Raw genomic sequence first — 16,844 nt, forward strand, 5'->3', positions numbered from 1 at the left:
GTTGTCCCCTCAGGCTGTGATGGTCATAGTGCTGGGCTGATGTCCTTGGGCAGTGGTTTGACCAGGTCAATGTCCATCCGACGTGAGCGTGAGAGTACCAGGCTCAGAGCCCCCACAGGCCTGGGGGAGCTGGTGTTGTGCTCTAGGGGTACAGTAGCAGGAGAACGGCCCCTCGGAAAGCAAGGAGAGGGTGCTGGGGGTGAGTGAGTAGAGTGCCCCAACATCTGCTTGGCTGGAGCACAGAGGTCTGCAGTGCTTCTTGGCCCGGCACCAGGCCCCTGGATGTAGTGGAGGGCCTTTGGGGCACAGACCCTGACTGGCTCTGACTGGCTGGTCCTCTGCCTTCTCATTGCCCCAAGATGGTGGTGCTCATGGACCCTGGTGAGGACCCTGAGGACACACTGCGTACCCACAGGTCCCGGGAGCGGGCCTTCATCTTTGACACTGTTTTCGACCAACATGCATCTCAGGTACCCCTGCCCCTCCAGCCCTCACTGTCCCCCCATTGGTCTGAGTTCCCCTTGGGGGGACTTTGTAGCCAGGCAGTCTTGTCCCTGTCTTCTTGGGAGATTCTCCCCAAGAATATGGGTACTGTGCACAGAAAGTCCATCCCAGGGCAGGTACTTCCTGATACCGTGGCTGCTCGTTGCTGGCCCAGCCTAGGGGCTCCCTTGGCTCTTTGTCCAATAGAGCATGGCCCTGTCACACTGTGGGGGTAGAACATGGCCCCCATCCCAAACCCACATCCCAGCAAGGGAGAGATGACAGCAGGTGGAGGAACAGTACGTTTGTGAGTGGACACTGCAGTGAGTGCTGTCATGGGTCTCATGGCCCATGGTGGTGGCTATGCAGTAGCCAGTTGATAACGTGTGAGGAGGGATGAGCCAGCTGCAGTGAGAAGAAAGGGTGGGGTCTGGTGGAGGTGTCAGCACACTCATTTCATAGAGGCGGCACCTGAGCTTCAGAGGTCACACATGAGGCCCAGAGCTGGGTGTTAAAACACATGGCCTTCTGTTGGCACCAAGAATGTCTCCCTTGACTCAGGACTCAGAACAGACTTGCTGAGCAATGGCAGCTCCAGCTTCTGTTGGAGCAAACAGGCTTCTTTTACTGTCAAGGTTGTGATAGCATTGACAGTAAAAGGGACTTGTCTTTAACATTTACTGAGCAGCTACTACAGGCCAAGTGCTCTGCTCAAGGGCTTGACATACCAGGGTTTGAAAATGAAGTTCAAAAACTCATCCTAGAAAAAGTGAACTAGGCAAGTTGGCTCACACCTGTGATCCTAACATTCTGGGAGGCCAAGGCGGGTGGATTGCCTGAGCTCACAGGTTGAAGACCAGAGCCTGGTGCCTGTAGTCCCAGCTACTTGGGAGGCTGAGGCAAGAGAATTGCTATGTCCAAGAGTTTGAGGTTGCTGTGAGCTGTGATGCCATAGGACTCTACCAAGGGTGACAAAGTGAGACTCTGTCTCAAAAAAAAAAAAAAAAGAAAAAGTGCTACATACATTATTGCTGAATATCATTATGGTCACCTTTGAAGTCCTCCCCTTGAGAAGATAGGCACCAATGCCAGCACCTAGTCCACCCTTCAAAGCAATTTTGGAATTTTTTCTGAAATGGCCATTAGGGGTATAATTATATGAGACCTGACAATGAAGTTTGAGAACTCATCCTAGAAAAAATGCTACATGCCTCATTGCTGAATGTCACTACAGACACCAGAGACCTAGGAGTGTACTTTGAAGGTGACCATAGTGATATTCAGCAATGATGTATGTAGCACTTTTTCTAGGATGAGTTTGCCAACTTAACTGTCAGATGTCATATGTGGATTTATGACCCTCACAGCAACCCTATGAAAGAAAGTAACAGCATCCCCATTTTCCAGATGAGGAAACTGAGGCTTAAGGAGGCCTGTAGGAAGTCACATAGCTAGTGAGTTGCAGAACCAGGATTCAGACCCAGACTGTTGAAGTCTGAAGCCACAGGGAAGAACAACTGGTATTGGAGTCTGTCTAGCACAGGGGTCAGGTGCTGCCTCTTCCTTATACAAGTGGTGTGATCACCAGGGCTATCAGGACACTTGAATGAGATGAAGAGTAGGACACTGAGATTTGTCCCACAAAGAGAAGTCACAACTGCTCTTCCCAGACTCCCAACCCTGTGGCCATCTTCCAGGCCTTTGTGTTCTTTTTGGCTCCTGTCAGCTCTTAAAGCAGTCCTGGGAGAGACTCCCATGTGTTCTGTGCCCAAAGTGTGTCAGGGCTCACGGGCTATGTTACACCTTTTTTAATCTTCTCCTGAAGCCACCTTGTGAGATGAGCATTGCCTCACCCGTGAGGCTTGGCATAGGTAAGGCGGTGCACCTAAAGCCGCACACCTGCAGGATAGGGATTGGGAGCCAGGAATGGCCAATGCCCATGTTCTTTCCAGACTTTTCCCTCGTGGGTAGGTCCTTGCACGTGGCCAGAGGGAGTGGAATCTATGTAGACAGCAAATACCTATTGTCTCCAAACTGCTGGGTCCCTGGCTCTGGCAGGGCCATCTGTGTAACTGTCCTCTGTCTGTCCACAGGAAGACGTGTATTGTGCCACCATCCAGCATTTAGTAGAAGGCATCATTTCTGGATACAATGCAACGGTGTTTGCCTATGGCCCCTCAGGTACCATTGAGGACAGTGTCTGGGAATGAATGGGGCTGGTGGCAGAACTCTTCTTAATAGCACAAAGCACCTCCTTTGTATTGGGTTCTCTGCAGCATGGGGAGTGCAGAGAGACAGATGGAATGATCCCCTCTTCAGAGATGAGAAAATAGCCTTGGGCAGAGCTCATGCCTGTAATCCTAACATTTTGGGAGGCCAAGGCAAGTGGATTGCTTGAGCTCAGAAGTTCAAGACCAGCCTGAGCAAGACTGGGACCCTGTCTTTATTAAAAATAGAAAAAACTAGTCAAGTGTGGTGGTGCATGCCTGTAGTCCCAGGTGTTCGGGAGCCTGAGGCAAGAGGATCACTTAAATCCAAGAATATGAGGTTGCTGTGAGCTATGGTGCTACAGCACTCTACCCAGAGTAACAGAGTGAGACTTGGTCTCAAAAAAAAAAAAAAAAAAAAGAAGAGAAAGGCAGGCATGATAGTTCCCAGCACCTGTAATCTTAGCACTCTAGGAGGCTGAAGCAGGTAGATTGCTTGAGCACAGGAGTTCAAGACCAGCCTGAGCAAGGGTGACACCTGTCTCTACTAAAAATAGAAAAACTAGTCAAGAATTGTGGTAGGCGCCTGTGGTCCCAGCTACTCAAGAGGCTGAGGCAAGACTTGTATTGTGCCACCATCCAGCATTTAGTAGAAGGCATCATTTCTGGATACAATGCAACAGTGTTTACCTATGGCCCTACAGGTACCATTTAGGACAGTATCTGGGAATGAATGGGGCTGGTGGCAGAACTATTCTTAACAGTACAAAGCACCTCCTATGTGTTTGGTTCCCTGCAGCCTGTAATCTTAGCACTTGAAAGGCCGAGGTAGGTGGATGGCCAGAGCTCATGGGTTTGAGACCAGCTTGAGCAAGAGGAGACATTGTCTCTAAAAAAAAAAAAAAAAAATAGCGGGCGTTGTGGTGGGTCCTGTAGTCCCAGCTACTTGGGAGGCTGAGGCAAGAGAATCGCTTGAGCCCAAGAGTTAGAGGTTGCTGTGAGCTATGACACCATAACACCCTACTGAGGGTGACAAAGTAAGACTCTGTCTCAAAAAAAAAAAAACTGAGGCTTGGAGAGGAAGAGGAAGTGACTTCCTCAAGGCCATTAGGAATGATACTGGAATTCAGCCCAAGCCTACATTTTGCTTCCCCTGGAACCCAAGGATTTCTTTTCTGTAATTATAAGTTGGGTTTGACAAATGTTTGCAAAGCTAAGTACCTCTGTTATCCCTGGAAACTAGAGTCACAGAGGGCCAGAGCTGGATGGGCCCAGCCCTAAACCTATTCCCATGCAAAGGGGGAAACTGAGGCCCTGAGAAGCACCTTGCCCAAAGTCACAGCTTGTTTATCTGTTTCATTCATTTGTTCAATGTTAGTGAGCGCTTACTACATGCCAGACTTTAGTGAAGGAAGGATACTCTGGTCCTGTGTATGCGGGGCCAACAAGTGAGGAGGAAAGTGAGGCACCCCCTTAAAAAGTGGAATGTATTAATTCTCTTATTATAAAAAATATGTAAATATCCAAAAAGTTGGGGGGGGGGGAAGGACAAAAACCTCTTGTAGTTTTTCTGCTCTAATTCTGTCTGGATTTTTCTTATATCCTTCTAATTTTCTCCCCTGTGCCTAGATTTTTCTCTCACAGAGCAGTCAGCAGACTGTTCAGAAAACTTTATTTTTGAGACAGAGTCTTACTCTGTCACCTTGGGTAGAGTGCTATGGCATCACAGCTCACAGCAACCTCAAACTCTTGGGCTCAAGCAAGTAGCTGGGACCACAGGCACCTGCCACAACTCTTGGCTAGTTTTTCTATTTTTAGACAGGTCTCGTTCTTGCTCAGGCTGGTCTTGAACTCCTGAGCTCAAGCAATTTACCTGTTTAGCCTCCTAGAGTGCTAAGATTACAAGTGCTGGGAACTATCATGCCCAGCCTAGAAAGCTTCTTAAAATTTGTTTCCAAAACAGAAAATGAGCCTGTCTGTCTGGGCAATAAAAGCAGCTGGTGTGAGCAGCTGCCACTGTGTTTACCTGTCTTTTAATGGCTGGCACTTCTAAGTGAGGCATCTGAGCCCACAGCAAGAGCTCACTACCACACCCTGGCAAGTGTCTCTGCCCCCTCCCAGGTACTGGGAAGACCCACACCATGCTGGGCATGGATGCAGAGCCCGGCATCTACCTGCAGACCCTTACTGACCTCTTCCAGGCCATCGAGGAGACCCGCGGCAACACGGACTACAGCGTGTCCATGTCTTATCTCGAGGTGAGCCTGCTGCCTGCCTCAGTTGCCTTGTCCACTAAAGGTCCTCGGCACTGTGTATTATCCCCCAGGTGCCAGGTGGCCTTGTGGCAAGCCTCAGCCCTGGGGGTTGAGATCTCTCTAGAACAGTGTTTTTCAACTTTTTTTTTTTATCTCAAGGCACCCTTGAACCTATGGTTAAACTTCTATACACATTACGTTATGTTGATCCAAAAAAAAAAAAAGAGTTTAAAAAAAAGGATATACTTATTATGCTTTGAATTTCTTTTGAAAATAATTTAATTAATGATCTTTACAAATTTTCATGCCACACAGGTTGAAAATCACTACTCTGGGCTCAGTGCCCGTAGCTCAGCAGTTAGGGCGCCAGCGACACATACTGGGTGGGGGCTGGCGGGTTCAAACCCAGCCCAGGCCTGACAATGACAATTACAAGAAAAAGATAGCCAGGCATTGTGGTGGGCACCTGTAGTCCCAGCTACTTGGGAGGCTAAGGCAAGATAATTGCTTAAGCTTGAGTTTGAGGTTGCTGTGAGCTGTGATGCTACAGCACTCTACCAAGGGCAACCTAGTGAGACTGTCTCAAAAAAAAAAAAAAAAAGAAAGAAAAGAAAATTACTACTCTGGAGGCTCAAAGCCCTGAAGGTATGTAAGTCCTCATAGTTCTGCTTTGTGACCACCTATCTGTTCCACCCCAGATTTATAATGAAGTGATCCGGGACCTCCTGAACCCATCGTCAGGGTTCCTGGAACTGAGGGAAGATTCTCAGGGCAGCATCCAAATTGCAGGCATCACGGAGGTATCCACCTCAAATGCGCAGGAGGTGAGAGTCATAGAGGCTCCCGGAGGGAGACGTGGCTGAGCCATGGCAGCCACAGACACACATACATCCTGTTCAAGTTCACTGAGCAAAGAGACTTGCAGCTCCAAAGTTTTTTCCACTCATGGACTTGTTCTAAGGGAAGGGCAAACACCCGCCCCACCTCTCAGGCCTCCTGTTCTGTGCTCAGGGCAGGCCTCCTAGTGGATCACACGTTCTTCCCTCTGCCTCCAGGGGCAGGCCTGGGGCCCTTTTAGCACAGCACCCAACGGTCACACCAGCCAGTGGCTCAGGTCTGAAATCCACTTCCCATCCCTGATAGGAATTTTTACTCTGTTGGCAAGGGCAGCAGGGGTTCACTGTAAACATTCCTAGCCTATCTTTTCTACCTACCCTGGTCTCTGAGCCAGCTGTGCCCCACATGGCCCTCAGTGTAGGCCTCCTGAAACAATATGGTTGGGCTCACAAGAATGTCAGGGGCTAGGTGCCTCATCTGCAGCCCTTAATGGCCATGTTCTGCCGCCATGCTGGCGCCACAACCCACGCGCTCTTACTAACGTCTCTGGTGGGCTTGAGAAGGGGGCACCCTGCTTGCCTATTCTTTAATAACAACCTCTGTACCAGTCTTCTCTCCATTCATACTCTGTAGTCCTTGCTCAAGTGTGGTACACAGCAGGTGCTAACAGAGGCTTACTGGCTTGATTTTCACAGCTGCTCACACTGTCAGTGGACTTCAGGCCACCCTCCCACTCTGGCAAATTGAGGCAACTGCCTGGAATTCAGTGCAGAAAAAGGTCCTAGCTGCTGCCTGCACTGTGGGAAAGAGATGGGGACACCCTTTGGTGATGTCTGCCAGGGTGTAGGCAAGACGGGGCAGGGCAAGTGTCAGGCATCTGCCATTCCTGCTTCACTTCATGCCACAAACCAGAAGCTGCTTCCACCTGACAAGCTTCTGCCACAGCATCCGGCAGCAGCCCTGGGCATCCCCTGCTCTCCTCTTGCTCCGTGTTTCTGGAGAGCATGTGCGGACACTCAGGTGGCCCTTGACTGCTGCCTCCTCCTGCCTCTGTTCTCAGATCATGCAGCTCCTCACCAAAGGCAACCGCCAGCGCACACAGGAGCCCACAGCCACCAACAAGACGTCGTCCCGTTCCCACGCTGTGCTACAGGTCACCGTGCACCAGCGGAGCCATGGCACAGACCTGGTGGAGGAAGTGCACGTCGGGAGGCTCTTCATGGTGGACCTGGCGGGCTCAGAGCGGGCGTCCCAGGTTCCTGTCCCTCTGACATGCTACCCACCCTTTCCAACTTCATGATAATTATGCTGTGTCTGGTGGCCCTCAGGGCATGCACAGGACCTTGCCCATCCTCAGCAGCCCTGGCCCGGAGGTGTTCCCTTGGTGCTTGTTGAGGGCTTCCTGCATGGCGGGCACTGGGACCCCCAGCCTCGCCCTCAGAGCCCAGGGCATCCTGGGGAGACAGACAACTGAGCAGATTATTTGGCATGGGAGTGCATTTGCTTTGATATTCCAAGTCTACACATGATTTGTGGGCCTCAGGGCTGAGCCTGAAAAAGTCATTACAAGTTTGAGGGGTGCCGAGAATTGCATTTCACTTGGGAGGTGCTGTGTGCAGAGCTCAGCTGTTGGGAGGAGCAGTGGCACAGCTGTAAGCCCCCTCATGGTTGCTGCTGGGGGACAGTGACCACCCCACAAGCTCCGCCACTCCCACACATGCCACCTCCCCTTTGTCACACCTGTCACTGGGCGGGGGGTGGGTGTGGGTGTGGGGAGCTCATCCGTGGTTGCCCTATGGTCTGAGCCTTTCTCAAGGGAGGAACCCAGCCCAGGCCTGGGACAGAGAAGGGACTAGATGAAGGTGGTTATCTACAAGTGACGTTTCTACACCCTTCTGATGCCCCAGGCACTAGCATTCACAGTCACATAACCTCCTTGCTGGTGTTTATGACCCATGGGCTGTGATGTGACTCCCTGTGCACAGAGATCTGAACTGTGGGGAAAGCCGGCCCCAGATCTGCCTTTCTTGGGGATAGTTGATCTGTCTTTGTATCTTTGAGGTATGGATGGCCATTGAGTGGCTTTACTCATTCATCGACTTGCTGCCTTGTGTCCAGCCAGCTGGCCCAGGGCCAGACTGTCCTAAAACCTAGAACATCACTAGAGAACTTGCGGTGCAGTGAGACCTACAGGTCAGGCTGCTATTGAAGAGACAGCTTGTCACTCACTGATCCTTAGAGGAAGGGGCAGCAGGTCTATCAGGAGTTGGGGTGAGAAAGTTCTGGGGGTTCTTCCTAGGTGAAACACACTCGCTCTCATTTTAATTATAAAACTGGGTTGTTTTGCACAGACTCCCCTCCAGCCCCTGTCTGTTTTGTCCTCATCTAATAGTGGTACCATTTTGAGAGTGTCCATAGTTCCACATCACCCTCTTAATGGCTGTATGCACTGCTGTCTGGGAGCCCAGGCTCCCAGGACCAGGTGGGATGGGGTCACTTCACCCTCTGGGCCTCAATCCCCTCCCTAGGAATGGGGGTGAAGGAGGACAGGTGGAAGACTAGATCCCCCAGTCTGGCCTCTCCTTGCACAGACCCAGAACCGAGGCAAAAGAATGAAGGAGGGTGCACACATCAACCGCTCCCTGCTGGCCCTTGGCAACTGCATCACCGCACTCAGCGAGAGGGGCGGCAGCAGGGCACAGTATGTCAACTTCCGGGACAGCAAGCTCACACGCTTGCTGAAGGTAGGTGCTGCAGGCCAGCGAAGGTGAGGGCGGCCGTAGTGGTCAGCCTTGCATGTGAGACACTAGCCAGGAGAGAGACCAGACCTGGCTCTGAGGGCCCTTCCAAGAGCTGCCAAAGCCCAGAAAATACTCTAGAAGCCATCTCACTGGCTGACTCCTCCCTTCATCCTACTGAATACGGTCCAGCCTGTCTTTGCATACCCCTGGTGATGGGGAGCTCAGTGCCTATCCACAGCTGTCTGTCCTATCATGGATGGCTGTGACTGTGAGAAAAATCCCCCTTTATACTGAGCTGGATGGTGGCGCTTCCGTTTCACAGCAAAGTAGGGTATGAATCAACACAGGCAAAGCAGTAAATAAATGTTCCTAGAAATGTATCTCTTTTGGTCCAATCTGCTCCCATCAGAGCTGAAGTCAGATGGGTGTGCCTGGAATGGGTCCCACTTCATCCTGGGTCAATGCCCTGAGGACTGATCCCAGCGACTTGGGCAGGTGGGGGCCACGTATCTCCTGTCACCTCAACCTGGTGGCTTCCATCTAAGCAGGACGCCCTGGGAGGGAACAGCCGCACAGTGATGATTGCACATATCAGCCCAGCCAGCACCTGCTTCGAGGAGTCGCGGACGACCCTGCTCTATGCCTACAGAGCCAAGAACATCAAGACTCGGGTGAGCCACATTGTCACCCAGACTTGCTGAGGCATCCCTCAGCCACTTACTCATTCATTCCTTCACTCACATATTCATTTGCTACTCATTCACTTGTTCACTCATTCATTCACTTGTTCATTCACTTGCTCTCTCCTGGGCAGTCATATTGGGGAGGCTGCTGAGCACAGACTCTGAAGGTGGACGGCTTGGGTTTCCCTCCCCTGCTGCTATTCCTGGCTGGGTGACCTTAGGTAAATTTATTAACACTCCTGTGATCCACTTTCACTATCTCTGAAGTGGGGAGGGTAAAAATAATAGCAAACCCTTACATAGCCCTTTCTATGACCAAAATCTGCATTAGTTTCCTAAGGTGGCAGTAACAAGTCAGTACAAACTGGGAGATTTAAAACAACAGAAAACTTCTCTCACAGGCGAGGAGTCTGAGATCAAGGCATCAGCAGGGCCACGCTCCCTTTGAGGGGCTCTGGAGGATCCTCTTGGGTCTACTTTAGGCAGTTCCTGCCATCCCTGGCTGGTAGCTGGTCATCACTCCAGTGTCTGCCTCCATCTTCACAGGCCTTCCCTCTTCTGTTTGCTCTCCCCTTCTCTTATATTTAGGGACACTTGACATTAGATTTAGGGCCCACCTGCTGCAGGATGATCTCATTTTGAGGTCTTTAACTTAATTCTGGCTGCAAAGACTCTGAATGAGGTCCTACTCACAGATTCTGGAATCTAGGATGTGTACATACCTATGTGCCAGGCATGTGTACAGGTGCTCTGGAGGAATGTGACTAGAATACCCCAAAGTGCCCATCTGAGGGGATGGGTTTAGCAGACTGGGGTGTACCTCCTCTGGAACACTCTGCAACTGTTACGGCCTCCAAGATGCTTCACTGGGGGAGAATAGCAAGTGAAAGATAATAGCTCTGCTCTGACGTCCTTTGTAGAAACACTCAAAGCCTACACACAACCCACAAAAACAACCCACATATCTCTCTACATACACATAGGTAGTGGGCATTCTGTATTTGTGTGTCAGACCTCAGATCAGAAATATTGAAAATAAATAAGTAACAATACAACAATAAAAATATACAAATAAAAAGGCAATACAGTATAATGTAACTATTCACACAGCATTTACACTGTATTAGATATTATAAACAATCTAGAGATGAACTATAGTATATAGGAGAACGTGTATAGGTTATGTGCAAATACTGTGCCGTTTTATATCAGGGGCTTGAGTTTCCATGGATTTTGTTGTCCATGATGGGGGTCCTGAAACCAGTCTCCTATGGATACTGAGAGATGCCTGTATGTACAAAACTATACAGAAAAAAAGACCTGGAAGGATACACATCAAAATGATAGCAGTGGTTACTAGTGGGAGGTGATTTTCTTTTTTAACCCTTGATGGATTATTTGAATTTATTTATTTATTATTATTAATATACATAAGAATTACCATTCTAACCATTTTTAAGTGCACAGTTCAGTGGCATTAAGCACATTCATTGTTATGCGACCATCTCCACCATTGTCTCTAGAACACTGGCATTTTCCCAAACTGAAACTCTGTCCCCACCGCTCTCCAGCCCCTGGGAGCCACCTTTCTACATTCTGTCTCTATGGATTTGATGACTCCAGGGACCTCATATGAGTTGAATCTTGCAGGATTTGATAGTGACCGTCCTCAAGGTCCATCTCTGTTGTAGAATTTCTTTCCGTTTTAAGGCTGAAGAGCATTGATTTGGATTTTTTTAACAAAACCAAGTTTGTGTATTACTGTCGTCCCCGCCGGGTCTGACCTTGGCCCTGTGTCCTGCTCTGCTAGGTCAAGCGCAATCTGTTGAATGTCTCCTACCGCATTGCGCAGTACACGGATGTCATCTCCGACCTGCGCAGGGAGATCAAGCACCTTAAGTCAAAACTTGAGAAGCAAGAGAAGGACAAGAGAAGCAAACCCAGTGTCCGGGATGCGCAAGGTAGAGCTGAGCATGGATCATGTGTCTCATGTGGGCCCCGGAGCCTTGTTGCCCCTCCCCACCACAGGGCTCTGTGGCCACCACCTCAGCCCCGTCTCTCCTCCCTGCCTGTGCACCGCTGTGGCTCTAAGTGTCTGATTCCAGAGAGGGCTTTGGCAACCCCACCATGGCCACCACCTGTGTGCCCCTGCCCAGGCTTTAATGCCTCACTTGTAAGATATGGGGACTGGATTATTTTCTCTGCTCTTTTTTATGTTTTCACTTTCTTTTTCTACCTTTTTTCTTCCTTTGTTTTCTTTTCTTTTCTTTTTTTTTGAGACAGAATCTCAAGCTGCACCCTGGGTAGAGTACTGTGGCATCACAGCTCACAGCAACCTCAAACTCTTGGGCTTAAGCGATTCTCTTGCCTCAGCCTCCCAAGTAGCTGGGACCACAAAGGCTCACCACAATGTCCGGCTATTTTTGTTGTTGTTGTTGCAGTTGTCATTGTTGTTTAAGCAGGCCCGGGCCAGGTTCAAACCCGCCAGCTAGTGGCCGATGGCCTGCCCACTGAGCCACGGGTGCTGCCCATCTTCTTTTCTTTTTACCCTCATATTTGTGTTTTCTTCCTTCCAGATTAACCTTTTAAAAAATAATCTTTTTAGGAATAATTTTGGATTTACAAAAGAGTCCTAGAAATAGTACAGGATTCTCAATCATTCTAATGACCTTTTAAAAAATGTATTGAAGGCTGGGTGTGGTGGCTCATGCCTACAATCCTAGCACTCAATCGCTTGAGCCCCAGAGTTTGATTTCAGTGAGCTACGATGATACCACTGTACTCTTGTCCGGCTACAGAGTGAGACTTACTCTCTCTGTCTCTCTCTCTCTCTCTCTTACACACACACACACACACACAAAAATATATTGAAGTAAAACTTATAACATAAAATGAATCATTTGAAGGTGAACAATTCCATGGCACTTACACATCCACACTGTTGTGCAGCCACCACTCTACCTTACGCAAGAATATTTCCATCTCTCCATGGCAAAACCCCTTATCTACCAAACAGCTTCTCTTGTTTCTTCTCCCATGCAAGTCAGTTTTATTTAGCCTTCCTTTGCAGGTCTAAAAGCCTACCACAGTTTCACCACAAATTATAAAATTCGTTACTAAGTTTAAAAGGTACTCTTAAGAATACATGTAATGGGGCGGCGCCTATGGCTCAGTGAGTAAGGCGCCGGCCCCATATGCCGAGGGTGGCGGGTTCAAACCCAGCCCCGGCCAAACTGCAACCGAAAAATAGCCGGGCGTTGTGGCGGGCGCCTGTAGTCCCAGCTGCTCGGGAGGCTGAGGCAAGAGAATCGCGTAAGCCCAAGAGTTAGAGGTTGCTGTGAGCCGTGTGATGCCACGGCACTCTACCGAGGGTGGTACAGTGAGACTCTGTCTCTACAAAAAAAAAAAAAAAAAGAATACATGTAATGAAGTCAAGCCAAGCAGACATGCATATACGTGCACACGCATACACAGTTTTTGGTCTGTTAAAGTAAGTTTTGCCATCATTTATAAAGGACTTCTAAAATAAGAGAGAGCAAGCAGCCTATTTTTTTTAATGGGCAAGGCAATCAATAAGCAATTCACAGAAGAATTCCTAGAGGCCAATAAACATATGAAAAGATTCTCAAATGCATTCAGAAACAGAGATACAAATTGAAACAATTTTCACTTATTGAATTAGCTAAAATTAAAATATCAGGTAATATGAAATGTTTATTAAATGGATAATATAAAATTATATTCAATTGCCAGGTCAGAGCAGAACTTGCTAAAAAATTATATAAAATTAAGTGTGTAAATGGTAGTCTTAGATACTATATTATTATTATTATTATTTTGAGACAAAGCCTCACTATGTCACCCTCAGTAGAGTGTCCTGGCATCACAGCTCACAACAACCTCAAACCCTTAGGCTTAAGTGATTCTCTTGCCTCAGCCTCCAAAGTAGCTGGGACTATAGGCGCCCGCCACAATGCCTGGCTTTTTTTTTTTTTTTCTTGTCGTTGTTTAGCAGGCCTGGGCCAGATTCAAACCCACCAGCCCTGGTGCATGTGACTCTTGCCCTAACCACTTAGCTATAGGCGCTGAGCCTAGATACTACATTATTGAGGGCTTGGTGGCATGTGCCCGTCCTCCCAGCTACTCTGGAGGCGGTTGAGGCACAAGGATCACTTGGGGCCAGTAATTCGAGACTGCAGTGAGTCACAATCTGTCTGACAGTCACTGTGCTCTAGCTTGGGCAACAAAACAAGAGCCTGCCTCTAAAAAAAACCCAAAAACCCACTATTTTTGAGAATGTAAATTAGTATGTTTCCTCTGGAAGGCAACTGAACAGCATCTGTTAAAATTTAATGTTCCCAAGCAATTCCCTCCTCCAAATCTACCATAAAGAAAAAGATACCTATGTGTCCCAGGAGGTGTGTGCAACTGGAAGGGCCCAAAGTGCCCATCTTTGAGGGGTGGGATTAGCAGACGGGGGCTCACGCCTTGTGAACTCTGCAGCCGTTATCTAGAATGAGGTGGATCCATGTGTGCTGGTGACGGCCTCCAAGACGTGTCATTGGGTGAGAAAAGCAAGTGGAAAAATAATAGGTCTGGTCTAATACTATTTATAGAAAAACCCAAAGCCAAACCCACCGACACCCCCCCCATACATGTATCTCTCTAGCTACATATTTATGTACAAAACCACACAGAAAAAGATTCAGAAGGGCGCAAATGGTGGTGGTGATTACCTGTGCAGGAGAATGGGTTTGGGGCAATGAGTGATTAGATGGTCAAGACCCCTTTTAACTTTTGATAAATAATTTGAATTTTTTTTTTTTTTTTTTTTGTAGAGACAGAGTCTCACTGTACCGCCCTCGGTAGAGTGCTGTGGCTTCACACAGCTCACAGCAACCTCCAACTCTTGGGCTTACGCAATTCTCCTGCCTCAGCCTCCCAGGCAGCTGGGACTACAGGCGCCTGCCACAACGCCCGGCTATTTTTTTGTTGCAGTTTGGCCGGGGCTGGGTTTGAACCCACCACCCTCAGTATATGGGGCCGGCGCCCTACTCACTGAGCCACAGGCGCCGCCCAATAATTTGAATTTTTATAACAAAAGTGTCTTCCCTTACAACCTGTATAAATACTTCATGTTTAAAAATATTTCCTGATTTTAGTTGTAATATGTTTATCATACAAAACCAGGAGAATATTGTCAAGTTTAAAGAGAAGAAAACAGAATTAATTTATAATCGTACAACTTGGAGATAACCACTGTATTTATTTATTTATTTATTTATTTATTATTTATTATCATATTTCCTTTCAGTCTTTTAAACACATACACACATAAATGCATTCACACATACATACACAGATACAGCCACACATAAATGCGTACATACGTACTTTTTTTTTTTTTTTTGAGACAGTCTCATTTTTTCACTGTGCCCTGGATACAGTACCGTGGTATCACAGCTCACAGCAACCTCAAACTCTTGGGCTCAAGCGATTCTTTTGCCTCAGCCTCCCGAGAAGCTGGGACTGTAGCACCTGCCACAACACCTGGCTTTTTTTTTTTTTTTTTTGAGACAGAGCCCCAAGCTGTCATCCTCAGTAGAGTGCTGTGGCATCACAGCTCACAGCAACCTCAAACTCCTGGGCTTAAGCGATTCTCCTGCCTTCGCCTCCACGGTCCCAGCAGCTGGAACCACAGGCACCCTCCACAATGCCTGGCTATTTTTTGGTTACAGCCATCATTGTTGTTTGGAGGGCCCAAGATTCGAACCCACCAGCTCAGGTGTATGGGGCTGGTGCCTTAGCTGCTTGAGCCACAGGCGCTGAGCCATACACCTGGCTATAAAAGATGGGGTCTTTCTCTTGCTCAGGTTGGTCTTGGACCAGTGTGCTCAGGCGATCCACCCACTTCAGCCTCCAAGAGTGCTAGGATTACAGGTGTGAGCCACCTCACCCAGCCATGTTTACATACTTAATGCACAAATACACACAAACAGCTGGGACTTGGGATCCTACCTCTTCCTGTATTCACACACCTTACATTCATCAGGCATCTCCCAGTTTCAGGTGCTGAGTGACATGGGAGTGGGACACAGCCAGGCCCAGCCCTTACCAAACACACATTCCATGGGAGGGAGACCACAAACAAGGAAGGCAAGGATCTCAGGAGACAATGCTGGGTGGGAGACGGGTCGAGGGAGGGCAGGAAGAGGCGTCACGTAGCTGCATGGTGTGGAAGGGCCTCTTTGAGGAGGCAGCATCATAACAAGGGAAGGAATGCTTCATCCACAGGTCTGTGTTCAGAGCCTTGTGGCAAGGGGACTACACGCGCCAAGGCCCTGGGGCTGGATGGGCTTGGTGAGCTCCGGGAACAGCAGGGAGGCCCATGTGGTGGGCACCTGAGGAGGGATGGTGTGTGGTGGGAGGTGGCTGGCAGGATGGGCCAGCCAGACATAGAACAGAAACCCAGAAGACAAGAGTGGTTTCACTCCAGCAGGAAAGAAAGATATGAAACATTTATCCCAAAATGTTACCTAAGTATAGACACACAGAGCACCATGAAGGAGAAGGCAGGTGGCAGGCAGATGGACCCAGAGTGAGGATCTGACGGCGTTGTGCTGAGAAAGTGAGGTCTGAGCTGAAATGGTGAGCCCAGCCTTACCCCTCTTTGGGTCCCTGAAGCTCACATCCAGGCAGCCTGACCTCAAATCAGGCCAATAAAGGGTTTATATTCTTCCAATTCTCCCATTGATTTATCCACCAGTTCAACTAACCTTTCATCTATCTACCCATCCACCCGCCCATCTATCATCCATTCACAAATCCATCCATCCATTCTCCCATTCACTTGCCCATCCCTCCATCCACCCATTTACTTACCTGCCACCCACCTACCCATCTATACATCCATATTTACCCTCTCATCTATTCATCCATTATCCATTCATTCATTCACTTATCCATCCACCTGTTCACATGCCCACCCACCTGTTCATCAATTCATATACTCACCAATCCATTCATTCACCTTTCCACTCATTCACCTACCAATCTACCCATCCATTCATCATTCATCCATCCATCCATCTACCCATCCATCCACCACCATCCACCCAGTGTATCGAACTCCTCCATGGGCCAGACCCAACTTTGGTGGACAAGTGTGGAGCTCAGCCCTGGCATAGGTGGCACTGTTCTTGCAGCAGCCAGCTCCTTTCTTGCCTGTAGTCACAATTCCCCTGCATGATGCAGAGGAGGACAGCCGCCTGCAGATGAACAAGATCCGGGCCCAGCTCATCGCAGCTTTCAGGGAGCAGATGGAAATGCGCCGCAGCCTGGTGGAGCTGGAGAATACCAACATAGAGCTGCACGTCGACATGTCCCGCCATTTGCTGACCGTTGCAGAGTGAGTGGGCTTTCCTGCTGCGCACCACTAGACCCCAGCACTGTCCATCCCAGCAGGGCAGAGGAGGCTCTGAGAAGCAGACGAGGCCACTAGTGGGAGCTCTTGTTTCTTGCTTCTGTCCAGCCACCCTCTGCCTGCAGGTCCCCCAGGGGAACACTGGCCAAGGTGACTCTCTCTTCCCAGGCAGGTCACTGACCCCTGGTGTCCCCTGCTGTCCTGCCCCTGTAGCT

General features: G+C 49.0%; 1 protein-coding gene across 1 annotated transcript in view; it reads left to right on the forward strand.

Moving 5' to 3' along the window:
• Window positions 1–16,844, forward strand: part of LOC128561971 (kinesin-like protein KIF19) — a 45,691-nt gene that overhangs the window by 4,251 nt on the left and 24,596 nt on the right. Inside the window, exons 3-11 of the mRNA XM_053556614.1 lie at window positions 360–470; window positions 2,577–2,664; window positions 4,812–4,948; window positions 5,644–5,769; window positions 6,843–7,037; window positions 8,374–8,526; window positions 9,069–9,194; window positions 11,017–11,167; window positions 16,461–16,614. Of these exons, the coding sequence (XP_053412589.1) occupies window positions 360–470; window positions 2,577–2,664; window positions 4,812–4,948; window positions 5,644–5,769; window positions 6,843–7,037; window positions 8,374–8,526; window positions 9,069–9,194; window positions 11,017–11,167; window positions 16,461–16,614 (1,241 nt within the window). The remainder of the gene's footprint in view (window positions 1–359; window positions 471–2,576; window positions 2,665–4,811; window positions 4,949–5,643; window positions 5,770–6,842; window positions 7,038–8,373; window positions 8,527–9,068; window positions 9,195–11,016; window positions 11,168–16,460; window positions 16,615–16,844) is intronic.

The sequence above is a fragment of the Nycticebus coucang genome, chromosome 12 (assembly GCF_027406575.1).
Source record: "Nycticebus coucang isolate mNycCou1 chromosome 12, mNycCou1.pri, whole genome shotgun sequence".
Taxonomy (NCBI): domain Eukaryota; kingdom Metazoa; phylum Chordata; class Mammalia; order Primates; family Lorisidae; genus Nycticebus; species Nycticebus coucang.